General features: G+C 51.7%; 1 protein-coding gene and 1 long non-coding RNA gene across 3 annotated transcripts in view; one reads left to right on the top strand and one right to left on the bottom strand.

Moving 5' to 3' along the window:
- Positions 1–1,981, bottom strand: part of ADAMTS14 (ADAM metallopeptidase with thrombospondin type 1 motif 14) — a 75,325-nt gene extending 73,344 nt beyond the window's left edge. For both annotated transcript variants that reach the window (XM_076010074.1, XM_012762608.2), the window contains exon 1: positions 1,609–1,981. In XM_076010074.1, coding sequence (XP_075866189.1) covers positions 1,609–1,690 — 82 coding nt within the window. In that variant the 5' untranslated portion in view covers positions 1,691–1,981. The remainder of the gene's footprint in view (positions 1–1,608) is intronic.
- Positions 1,982–3,710: 1,729 nt separating this feature from the next.
- On the top strand, positions 3,711–8,513 carry LOC142875648 (uncharacterized). The gene is made up of 2 exons (XR_012922969.1): positions 3,711–4,000; positions 8,346–8,513. It is a non-coding gene; the product is annotated as an uncharacterized LOC142875648 (long non-coding RNA).
- Positions 8,514–12,715: the final 4,202 nt, after the last annotated feature.

Raw genomic sequence — 12,715 nt, 5'->3', positions numbered from 1 at the left:
GGGCAGGGAGGGATCTGCAATCCTAAGTGTCACCTTAGATGGACCCTTAGCCCAAGTTCATCCATTTTCCATCCACTGCTTCCTGAGCTCCTGGATTTCTACACTTGGATGAACGGTGTTCAGGTACTTTGCAGACATAAATTGTTCCCGTAACACCTGGATCCTTTTTAAACTTAGCAGAAGAAAACAAATGATGCCAAACAGCCCTGTCACTCTAGCAACAAGCCTTCCAACCTTGGGCACTGCCTAGGAAAGGGCTGAAATTCCCCGAAAGCCCCCAGGGCAAGGAGAGGAGAGGCCCCGATCTGCCCCAGCTTCCCCGATGTTCTGAAGTCACCAGCCCAGGCTGGGGTAGGGCCCTTCTCCCCAGGCTCCCAAGAATGCAGCTGGCAAAACAAACACACCTAGAAACCCAGGGGATCGTGGCACGTGTCAATGAGAAGGTGGGGCTGGAGAGGGGAGGGAGGGACTACACGGTTCTATATTTTTCCGAGGTTAGAAAGGAAACTTTTTTTAAGCAGCGCGGTGGCTGCTGAGATTTCTGCATGGCCCAGCCCCAAGCTGGATAAATATAGATCTTCAAAAATAAAAGGAGACACAGGGGGTGACCTGCTCACTTGGGCTGCATTAAGTGTGAGGTCATGGCCCATGCTGCAGGCCACATGCCAGCAAGCCCATCCCCACGCAGCTCTCCCTGAGCCCGGCCAGGCTGGGCACGAATGACAGCTCCCTGGCTTCCAGGACTGGTGATTCATGGACGCGAGTTTGGGAGGAATTTTCATTTCCACACAGCTCTACCACTCGCCTCCCCAGTCCCCGGTACTGATAAAACATAGACAATGATGCTTCCCAAAAATCCCCCATGCCCAGGGCAGTTGTGGACAGAGGGTGCTCACTCTCCTCTAGTTTGATGATTATAGCAGAGGACCCCCAAGACTGCTGTAAGAGGGGTCCCACTGGGGCACAGGAGCAGGGCTCACAGACAAGCAGCCGCCCTGCGTGGAAACGACCAGGACTTCTTCCCCGAGCTCAGAGCACTAGGATGGCACCCATGCAAGGTGTGGAGCAGGCTGTATATCTGGTCTGGCTAGAGAGGATGTCTGCAGCCTCTGAGAATGCCATGCTGGGGGGTCCAAGGACGTGAGTGTGTTTATGGGCAGGGCGTGGTGGGAGGCAATCACCTGTTAGCCTGAGTCTGTGTGTGACAGACACACGCACACCCACACTCACCCCTGCACACAAGCTGGAGACAGAGAAGACACTGAAGGAGACACACAGGACAGAGAGACAGATACTGGGAGAGAGGGAGGGTGGAAGGGGAGAGAGACAGAGAGAAACGAAGTGACATATACACTGCTTCTAAGAAGAGACTCAATGTTCCCAAGTCCTCTCCTGGGGTCTCTCTCTACTTCTAGTGCCAGAAAGGGAGGGAAACCGCGGGACAGCGCCAGTGGCACATGGGGAAGAAGAGAGAGCAGGTCAGCCCTGAGTGTGCACACTGCCTCCCACCCGCTCGAACGCTGCCTCGGTGGCTCGGGCACCCTCGGGCCACCCTGATCGCGTGCACCCAGGACCCCACGGGCCCCCGCGCGCCCAACCCGCACGCACCTGGGGTCCGCCTGCCCGCGGTGGCGCACAGCGCGCAGTGCAAGGACAGCAGGCAGGACAGCAGCGCGCGTAGTGGAGCCATGTGGCCGCGCGGGGACGCGGCCCGGCGGGCGCTCGGGCCCCAGGTCCCCGGCTGCGCGCAAGGCTGGGGCGCGCCCCCGGCTGTCCGAGCGTCGGCCGGCGCCCCCGCCTCCTCCTCCGCCGCCGCCTCCCGTCTCCGCCGCCTCCTCCCGCCGGCTCCCGGTCCCCCGCTTGGCGCCGCCGCCTGGACCGCTGGCTCCGAGCGCCCGAGGCTGCCGGCGGGAGAGCCGAGCCGCTGACGCGCCGGGCCCCGCGTGCCAACTGCCGGCCGGTCTGTCCGCCCGCGCAGTGTCGCCCGGGACGCGGCGGGAGCCGGGCGAGGGGGCGGCGGGGCGGGCCAGGGGTGGGCACACCGGGCGGGGCGGGGCGGGGCGGGGCCGGGCGCGGGTCGGAGCAAGGGGCGCAGCGGGCTGGGGGCGGGGCGCGGGCTGGGGGGTGCGGCGGCCGGGATCGGAAGTGCCACGCGGAGCCGGCGGCGCAGGGGCTGCTACCTCACTGGGCCGATTGTCCCTTCAGACGCCTGGGCTCCCTGGAGTGGTGGCCCGATCCGCTTTCCACGGCCACTCTTTCCACGCCTATTTCTGTTCCAGAATTCTGGGGCCAAAGGGGTGTCGACTGCGTTGCGGATGGGTCTGGGGGCGAGCCTCCCAGTAGAGAACGTCTCTCTCTTTCTTTCATAATGGTCCTAGTGACCCACTAACCATAAACCATTTGGATCTGCCTATTTTCCAAACTGCCGCTCCCTGGGCCCAGGGTGCACTGGCTGCCCTTTGTCCTTGCCACGGGCAGGGATGAGGAGGGTGAGGAGAGAGCCCTGGCTTCACAGACAGCCCTAATTGAAATCCTAGCTCTGAGCCTCAGTTTTCTCATCTGTGAAATAGATGTTAACTGTGGCACATAACAGGTGCTCAATAAACGATAACTACCTTCTTCTTCCATCGCTGACACCAGTAGCACGTGCCACAGCCCAAGGTGGAAAGAACCAAAAGTTTGAGTGATAAGAGTGAGTGCCGGTCTTGCAATGGTGTTGGGACCAGTTCAGCAGTTAAGTCAGACAGCCCAACAGGAAACCCATGCCCTTGCTTTACTCCATAAATGTGTTCCTAACAGTTTGCAAATAAGCTGTATTTCATGCAATCCAGAGGTGGGAATTGGAGAAAGGAGATTTTTCTTTTTTTGAAATAACTGTGAAATAAATAATCTTGGAAATGATGCCAAGATTTTGGAGGACCAGTGTATTTAAGAAGCAGGTTCAGAGAGCTGAAATATATAATATTCCAAGCAATACCAGAGCACCCAGTTATTTGGAAATGGTACCACCAAACTGATCTGTATTACGTTAGGGAAGAATAGAGTTCCTTTTTCTCCTCTTCCTGGTCCTTTGAGATCCACGAAGTCAAGTGCCAGGAGGCATTTTGTGTGTGAGGGCTGGTGGGAGCAAGAATGTGAGAGTGTGTGTGTGAGTGTGTGTGTGTGTGTGTGTGTGTGTGTGTGTGTGTGCCCAGGAGCTTCCGGAAGAGGCTGAGAGGTGCCCAGGTTGGCACCCCTTGGCTCTGGCGCTCTGCAGACCCACTAAATGATCTCAGGATAAAATGACTTCGCTTCTCAGGGTCTCAGTTTCCCAAGCTGCAGAGTGGGGACCCTGTGGGACCGAAGGGAAGAGTCATGGCGTAAGGATTGCTCATTTTCTCCATGCCACAGGGCCGTCCCAGAGAAACTCCCCTAGAAAACTCAGAGGCCTCGGTTCCATTCCACCCCCTTCTTCCTGCCACAAGCAGGACAAGTCAAGAGGGACAGACTGCAGCTGGGACCCCAGTGGCCTGACTCATGAGCCAGTCTTGGCAAGCAGAAAGCAAAACCTCACCCTGTTTCTCTGCCCCCACCCCCTTCCCCGGGGCTACAATGCTTGCTTTTGTTGGCAAGTATTGTGTGTCCGAGCTCTTTTCTACTGAGGAAGCCTTTGTTAGGAACAGGGGACATGGGGGTGTAACTCAGAGTCAGGGCCAGGGGTGGGGGAGATGGCTGGGTGGCCCCATCTCTGGAGATGGACAGGGCCAAAGCAAAGAAATCCCCGGGTGTCAGTTGGGGACCCTCCTAGGAAGGCAAGTTTGGGTTTTCCCTTGTCTCGCCTTGGGACTTTGCACAGGGGAGAGTGGCTTGGGGGTTCCTCAGGCTGACAGTCCCCCGACATGTACCCAATAGTTCTAGTCCACGGCCCTGGGCGGGGAGAGGCAAGAAGTCTACGCTGGCTGCCTGGAGCCACCAAGCAACTGGAAGACGTGGTGTGTGCATGAGAAAGCCCGAGACCCAGGTAAGAGAGGGGCAGAGACATGTGCTCTGGATGAATGGGAAAGGTCCCCAGGGGACCCCGGGGACTCCGTGAAGGAGGCGCTTGGAGGGTGTTCACAGACACCATGCATCCGAGCCGAGGCTTCTCCAGGAGCGGTGGAGAGGAGGAAGTGCCCCAGGTCTGGCACTGCAGGAGCACAGACAGGAAGGTGCCAGCCTGCCGTGAGCGTCCCTGTCCCTGGCGGGAGGAGGAAAGGCTATACTAGCTGGAACTCATGATTCAGGAAGACTCCAACAGGTAGGCCAGAAAGACAGAAGGTGGAGGTGTCTAACCCTGAAAGCGGCCAGGACAAGAGTGTGCAGAGGTGGAACAGCTGGACTGGGGCTTGGGCAACCCCTCAGGATGTCGCCCGGAGGAGGAAAGCAGTCCCCTCCACCCGTGCTCCCTCCAGCATGGACAAAACCCCGGAGATTTAGAGTTAGAGGGGTATGGAGACAGTGCCCAGTCCAGTGCCCTACTCCATTTTACAGTTAGTTAAACTGAAATCTGGAGAGGAAAAGGGACTCGCCCCTGGTCACACAGCGGGTTAGAGGAGGGCCGGATGCCCTGGCTGCAGAGCCAAGCACCTGCTCTCTCACCTGTAAGAGCACAGCCTCTGCTGGAGCGCCAGGCTCTTCCTCCCTTGCTCCATCTTCCCACAGGCGAGTGGTTCAAGGCTGCGATGACAAAATCTCCCCACCTCAGGGGCAGTCCCAGATCCCCCACCCCCACCAAGAAAGTGGGGGTGTCAGCCTGAGGCTGTCCCTGCAGCAAGAGGCCAGCAGCTCCCCAGAGAGGTTGCCGAGGGTGACCTGAAAGGCACCATGTTGTCACAGCTCAGGGGACCCAGCAGGTGGATACCAGTGCTATACCTAGTGCTTTACATGTTTTATTGCCACCTGGGGGAGGCGAGGACCCTGAAACACCTGAAGAGGGTTCTTATCTTACAACCCCTGGTGTGACCAGTGACCAGCGGGGCTCTGAAATACCTGGGAGAGGAGGAGGGAATTCCACTCCAGCTCAGTAAGAGCCACCGGCATCCATCCTAGACAGCCAGGTAGGAAGCCAGACAGCAGGACTGCCCTTGTCACCTCTCTTACCCGACACATCAAGCCCCACCAAGTCCTGTGGAGTCGACTCCAAAGGATCTTCAAAATACAGCTACTTCTTCCCATCGCAAATGCACCCACCATGCCATCCGGGCCACCAGCATCCCTTCTCTGGTCACTGCCATAGTTTTGTCCTAACAGATCACCCCCTCCTCTCTGGCCCCTGGAATCTCTTCTCCAACTGCAAACAGAGGAGATACGTGAGCTGTCACGTGGCTCTCTCTGCTACTAAGCCTCCAAAGGCTGTGTTGCTCTTGGGATAAAGTGCAGACCCCCTGTGCCACCTTCCTTCCTTCATAGTCCCAGCCTAGCTCCTTGCAGGCATCATGCTTATGGTGCCTCAGGACCTTTGCACAGGCTGTCCTGTGCCCTGAATGCTCCCCATCCCTCTTCACCCAGTCCACCCATGCTACCTCCAGACATCATCCTTTTAGCCACTCCTTCCTGAAGCCTGTGCTGGCCTCCCAAACTGTCCTTGCCCCTTGGGGCTCCTTCACGGCAGTTCTCGCTGTTGAGTCTCTCCTGATTCTGTGCGATTCGCAGGGTAACATCTGCTTCCCTCTGTACTGAGCTCCCCAGGGAGCGGGGACCACATCTGGAATCCCCAGTGCCTGCCCTATGGGGCACATAGTAGGCCCTCGATAAATATTAATTGGATTAATAATCAAATGAATAGGAGTTGGAGAAGGAACAGTTCAACAGTTCAAATTTGTGAAGTTAAGCATTTCCCAGATCATTCCAGGGGAAATTTGAGACACACACTTGGAAGTTTCTGAGTCCACTATCAACATGAAGACCAAGAGGCTCCATAGTCAGGCAAGGATGAGAGAAGAGTTGCTTTCTGTGGCCCCAAAAATATTACAAATATTTGTAAAAATATTTGTAATATTTGCAAAATTTTTGCAAATATTTGCAAAAATACTACAAATAACAAAATCAGCCATCCTAGCTAATACTTGTTGGCCGGGCACTTTATACCTTTACCTGGATTCCCATAGCAACCCTGCGAGGTCGACATCCTTAGGCTCATAGATGAGGAGGCCGAGGCTCAGGCGATTTGCCCTGGCACTCAGCGCTCACAGCTGGTGAGTATCCCAGCCATGTCCAAACCCCAGTCCGACTCCAACTCTCCGACTCCCAGGGGCACAGTGACACTGGCCAGAGAGATTCTCCCACCTCCGCCTCCTTAGAGGTCACCTAGTTCACTTTGTTTTCCTATTTTATGTTTAAAAACTTTTTGGTTGTGAAAATAACACATATAGAAAAAAGTGCCACGTGCCCATTTTACAGAGAGGCAAACTGAGGCCCGGAGAGCAGAGGTGACTTTGCAAGGCTACACAGTGAGAGCCTTCAGGGGCAGGATAACATGCCGGGTCTCCTGGCTCCTGGTTCACAGTGAGCTTAGAGCATCAGTGGTGCTAGTTCTTCCCACCCAGGACCACAGGCTCTCTCTGCCCGTGGATTATTCATCAGTTCCTACCTCAGCCCAAAGGGAAGAGGAAGAAGACTTTGGTGGATCTCTTCCTCCTGCTAACTGCATAGAAGTTCAAAGCCAGTGGTTCTCAAATCAGAGTCCCGCTGCCCGGCAGAGTCCGCATCACTGGGGCATTTGTTAGACATGCAAGTTCCCAGGCCCCACCCCAGACCTTCTCCACCGGAAACTCTGGGAAGGGGCCCAGCAATCTGTGTGTTAACAAGGCCTCCAGGGGAGTCTGATGCATGCTCCAATTTAAGCAAAGCCTTGAAAATTGGAGCCAAATTAAGACTGAGAACAAACTAACTGAGGACCTCTGACCTGCTCCTAATTAAAGGCCCCACCCTCCTCTCCCATCCCCAGCTCCGAAGCCTGGGCTGCAGCCAGATCTGAACTCCAGGAGCCTGGCAGAGCTCCAGGGGCATCCAGATGAACGGGACAGGGGCCGGGCTGTGTGGCCTTTCTCCAGATCACCCTTCTCCTTCTCTCCCCTGCATTCCCTCTGCACATTTTTTGGCAAGTGTCTAAGGACCGTATCTAGGAGACCAGGCCGGGTTAAGTTAACCGCGGTGATTTGTCATGCATTACAGAACAGCTGACACCCCGAGCCCAGCTGAGCCATGAGATCAGTTAGAAACAATGCTGTTTGTGCCCCGTGTGTAGACGCTGTGTGGTTGCGGTTACTGCGTGTTGAGGGTGCAGGGAGAGGAGATCTTGTCCTTGCAAGGAGGGATGCCAGAAAGGCCAGCTGCCCCTCGGGAGCCCTGTTCCTGCCATTTCCTCTCCTGAGCCTGTGGGCCTGTAACTGCAGCGTCAGCATTCTCCTACCAAAGTCACTGCAGCCCCCGGCATCGGCCCTCTGGGATTCAAGAGAGGGAAGGTGGAAAGCAGTGATCGCGCCCATTTCCCAGTTCCCTGTGGGTGTGGGAGAAGGACTCAGAGAGATTTGGCGAGGGTCCCTTTCTCACAAGCTTGTCTTCCAACCTGGTGAACTCTCAGATACCACCGGTCATCCTGCAGCAGAGGGGCCGGGCCTCCATACTGTTCCTTTCTCTAGGTCAGTTAGGGGACTTTGGGTTGCAAGTAACAAAAAAAAAAAAAAATTAAATGTGATTTAATTTATTGTCTCCCATTAAAAGGAATCCTGCAACTGTCCAGTTCTGGAACTGGTTAAGTTGGCAGCCCAGGGGAATCATCCAGCATCCTCATTCTTCCCTTTATCTACACTGTCATGCGTGGTGGTTAGTTTCGTCCTCACGCTCGTCCCCTCTTAGTCGCAAAATGACTGCGTTAGCTCCAGGCATCACATGTTCACCCGATGCAACTGTGACTAGAGGCAATGGAAGAGGGAGTTCTTTCTTGTCTGCCCTTTTAAAAGATTTCGCTATGCAGATTCTAAGACATCCACAAAAGAAGACAGACTAGTATGAAGACCCTTCCACTTACCCACCACCCAGCTTCAATCGTGATGACCCCATGGCCAGTCCTGCGGCATCTCTGCCCCTCCTCTGCACACCCTGGGTTGTTTTACAGCAAACCCCAAACACCATCTGCCATTTAGTATCAGTAACGGATAAAGACTCTTCTTTAGAAACAAAATCAGAACAACATCAACAACAACAAAACCATATAAAGTCTTTGTCACCCCTAACGAAATTAACAATAATTCCTTAAAATCGTCTTTCGTCATTGTTCAAATGTCTCCAACTGTCACAAATATTTTTGTCTTGTCTTGTTTTTTAAGACTTGGTTCGCTCCAATGAGGATCCATGCGAAGTCCACACATCCCACGTGACTCAGAATTCTCTTTTCATCTAAACCTTGGGTGGGTAAACCACACCTGAGGCCAAACGCAGCCCACCGCCTATTTTTGTAAATAAAACCTTACGGGGACACAGCCACCCCCCCACACTTGTTTACGGATCCCACGGTGCTTTTCATGCCACAAAGGCAGAATTGAGTAGTTGCTACAGAGACAGCAGGGCCCGCAAAGCCCAAAATATTTACTGTTGGGCCTTTGCAGGAAAAAAATCTACAAACCCCTGATCTAAACAGTTCCCTTCTTTTCTTCCCCTCTTTGTTTTTGTCTTGGCTTTGGTTTTGGCATTTCTGCACCACCAGCGTCACTGCTCTTGTGCTTTGGGGACATCACGAAGTACAACAACAGTGACTTGGACAGAGCACTATGAGACCACGACAGTCGATCCATCCGAGAGTGGAGGTGGCGCCTAAGAGCGGCTGCTGAGAATGCGTCCTCTGTCTGCGAAACGGTGAAGAAGGGGAAAGAAATTGGTGCTAATTTTGCTGTCAAACCAGGACACTCGTCCTACAGATTCCCCCGTGTTCCTGTGCCCCTTTTGAAGAACAAGGTAAAGGCTTCAGAGGCCTCTTGGTGACAGTCACCCTCTCGTCTTACAGTGCAGAGCCCCGAGCCCATCCTTGGCCAGTCCCTGGGAGGGCTGAGCCCCTCTTCGGAAACACAAGGCTGCTTGTAAGAAGAGCATCATCCGGTTCCTATCAGAAACGAGGGCGGGGAGTGGATGGTTAGCAGGCGGGAAACCAAGGATATCCCAACCTTCCAAAACGAGCCAACTTAGCCGAACGCTGGAGCTGGCCAAGTCTTCCTCAGCCGGCTCTAGCCATCCAGCCCCTCAGCCCCAGGACAGTGCCTGCACCACCTTCCGACTCGAGCTCAACATGTACGAACACACGGCACGCCCATCTCCCAGCACTGGGCTGTACACGCCATGGCCGGCCAGTCCGTGTGTCAGAGCCCACCAAAGAGTGAGCGTCACAGACAAGGGGGTGGGTGGTGCAGGGTGGGGTGACATGCTGGGGTGAGGGTAGGCGCAGGGCTGGGAGGGCCGGGGAGGGAGGCCAGGCCCACGTGCCGTTTCAGCTAAGACCTGGAGCGTCGTGAGGAGTCGGCCAGGGGAAGAGGAAGAGAGGCTGTCTCTGGAAGAGAGAAGCATGTGGCTGGTGGAAGGACCTAAATGGGCCAGAGGCCGAGGGGCCGGTGGGGAGATGTGGGCTGGGATCCAACCTCTGAGGGCCTGAAAGACCCTGTGAAGGGGTCTGGCCTACCCAGGAGGCTCTCGGCAGCTACTCGAGGGTTCTATGAAAGAGCAGGACCAGCACTGGGCCTTAGAAAGCTAGAGAGATGTCAAACCTGCTCTCAAATTCCTCACTCACACTGGGGTGTTGCAGTCAACCATGGCTGTGTACCAGGGAGGGGAAAAGGGTGAGCCGCTAGGACAGACTGCCATGGGTGCTTTCAACAGTATTCTCTGTCTTCTTGAAATGCATCAGATATATATGTTAAAATATATGTCTCTATATATCTTAGATGTATATTTAATTTTTATTTTAGTATATAATATATGCTATAAATATGTTTATATGCTATAAAACATGTTATGTTATAATTATATAAAACATACAATTTAGTATATATTTAATATATAATATCATAGACTATGATATATACAGTAGTCTCCTCTTATCTGCAGTTTTGCTTTCTGCGGTTTCAGTTACCTACAGGCAACCACAGCCCCAAAAATATTATATGGAAAATTCTAGAAATAAACTATATGTAAGTTTAAAAATTGTGTGCCATTCTGCGTAGCATGATGAAATCTTGTGCCGTCCAGCTCTGTTCCCTCCCGCCTGAGACGTGAATCCTCCCTTTGTGCAGTGTGTCCGCACCGTCTACACTACCTGCCTGTCAGCCACTTGGGAGCCATCTCCATTCTCAGATTGACTGCCGTGGTCTCACAGTGCTGTGTCCAAGTCACTCTTATTGCACTTCATGGTCGTCCCGAAGCACCAAAGCCGTGATGCTGCCAATGCAGATATGCCAAGAGAAGCCGTCGAGTGCTTCCTTTAAGTGAAAAGGTGGAAAGTTCTCAACTTAAGGGAAGAACAAAAATCATGCACTGAAGCCGCTAAAATCTATAGTAAGAATGCATCTTCTGTCTGTGAAATTGTGAAGAAGGTAAAAGAAATTTGTGCTAATTTTGCTGTCAAACCTCAAACTTCTAGAGTCACAGCCACAGTGTATGGTAAGTGCTTAGGTAAGATGAAAAAGGCATTAAACTCGTGGGTGGGAGACATGAACAGAATCTTGTTCCCATGCATGACAATCAGGTTTGGTACTATCCGCGGTTTCAGGCATCCACTGGGGGTCTTGGAACATATCCCCTGCAGATAAGAGGGGATTACTGTACCAAAACATAATATGATCTATTAATAATTCACTATAATAAAATATATCAATTATATAATCAACACATCAATTGCATCAATACATCAATTATATATCAATTGTATTATACATACAATATTGATATACAATTGTATATTATAATTGATATATAGTTGTATATCAATACATCAATTATATCCATATAAAATGTTAATATAAGGATATATATCACTATATATTCTGTATTTCAAAAATCCAGAGGAAATAGCCTATGCAAAGGCTGACTTTGAAAGAAATAGGATAATATTTTATTCCCGTATATTTTAAACATCATGGGGTAGCAGTCCAATGGTGAAATTGAGTCCCTGACACACACCTCAGAGGCGGTGATTTTTCTCTCTTTGCCCAAGCCCACTTTACTCAGTAGGTTACCCTGGGCCATGACCCCTCTTAGAGCCTCAGTCTTCTAAATCTGGAAAATGAGAAACGGAATATCCGTCTCTTGTCAAGAAAGGACACACACTAGAAGTCCAGAAGCTCTTTGAAAACCAGGAGCAGTAAAGGCACACAGGCAAACCTTGGAGATGTTTTGGGTTTGGCTCCAAACTGCCACAATAAAGTAAATATTGCAATAAAGCAGATCACACAAACCTTTTGGTTTCCCAGTGCATATAAAAGTTGTATTTCTGCTCCCCTGTGGTCTACTAAGTGCACAATAGCACTATGTCTAAAAAAATGAAATTAAACTAAGAATGTTCTTAATGGTGTCTAGATGGTGAATCCTTTCCAGAAGGTTTCTAATTTACTTTGCCCAGATCCTCCAGAGGAATCACTATCTATGGCAGCTATTGCCTTACAAAACATATTTCTTAAATAATAAGACTTGAAAGTCAAAGTGACTCTTTGATCCATGGGCTGCAGAATGGATGTTGTGTTAGCACGCATTAAAACAACACTCATCTCCTTATACATCTCCACCAGAGCTCCTGGGTGACCAGGTATGTTGTCAATGAGCAGCAGTATTTTGAAAGGAATTGTTTTTTTCTGAGCAGTAGGTCTCAACAGCGGCCTTAAAATATTCAGCAAACCATGCTATAAACAGATGTGCTGTCATCCAGACATTGTCGTTCCATTTATAGAGTAGATTTAGCATAATTCTTCACGGTCCTAGGATTTTCAGAATGGTCAATGAGCACTGGGCTTCAACTGAAAGTTACCAGCTGCAGTAGCCCCTAACAAGAGGGGTCAGCCTGTCCTTTGAAGTCTGGAGGGCAGGTATTGACTTCTCCTCTCTAGCTAGGAAAGCCATAGATGGCATCTTCTTTCAACAGAAGATTGTTTGGTCTACATTGAAAATCTGTAGTTTAGCGTAGCCGCCTTCGTTAATCATCTTAGCTAGATCTTCTGGATAACTTGTTGCAGGTTGCACATCAGCACTTGCTTCTTCGCCTTGCACTTTTATGTTACGGAGCCAGCTTATTCCCCTAAACCTCGTGAGCCAACCTCTGCTAGCTTCCAACTTTTCTTCTGCAGCTTCCTCACCCCTCTCAGCCTTCATATGATCAAAGAGAGTTAGGGCCTTGCTCTGGATTAGGCTTTGGCTGAAGGGAATGTTGTGGCTGGTTTGATCTTCTGTCCAGACCACAGAACATCAGCAATAAGGCTGTTTCACCCTCTTATCATTTGCGTGTTCACTGAGTAGCACTTTGAGTTTCCTTCAAGAACTTTTCCTTCGCACTCACAGTTTGGCTAACTGTTTGACAGCACAGGCCCAGCGTTTGGCCTGTCTTAGCTTGTCACATGCCTTCCTCACTAAGCTTAATCATTTCTAGCTCTTGATTTAAAGTGAGAGGCATGTGACTCTTCCTTTCACTTGAACATTTAAAGGCCATTGTAGGGTTATTAATTGG

This window comes from Microcebus murinus, chromosome 14, assembly GCF_040939455.1.
Source record: "Microcebus murinus isolate Inina chromosome 14, M.murinus_Inina_mat1.0, whole genome shotgun sequence".
NCBI lineage: Eukaryota > Metazoa > Chordata > Mammalia > Primates > Cheirogaleidae > Microcebus > Microcebus murinus.
This window is presented reverse-complemented; position numbering and strand designations above follow the sequence as displayed.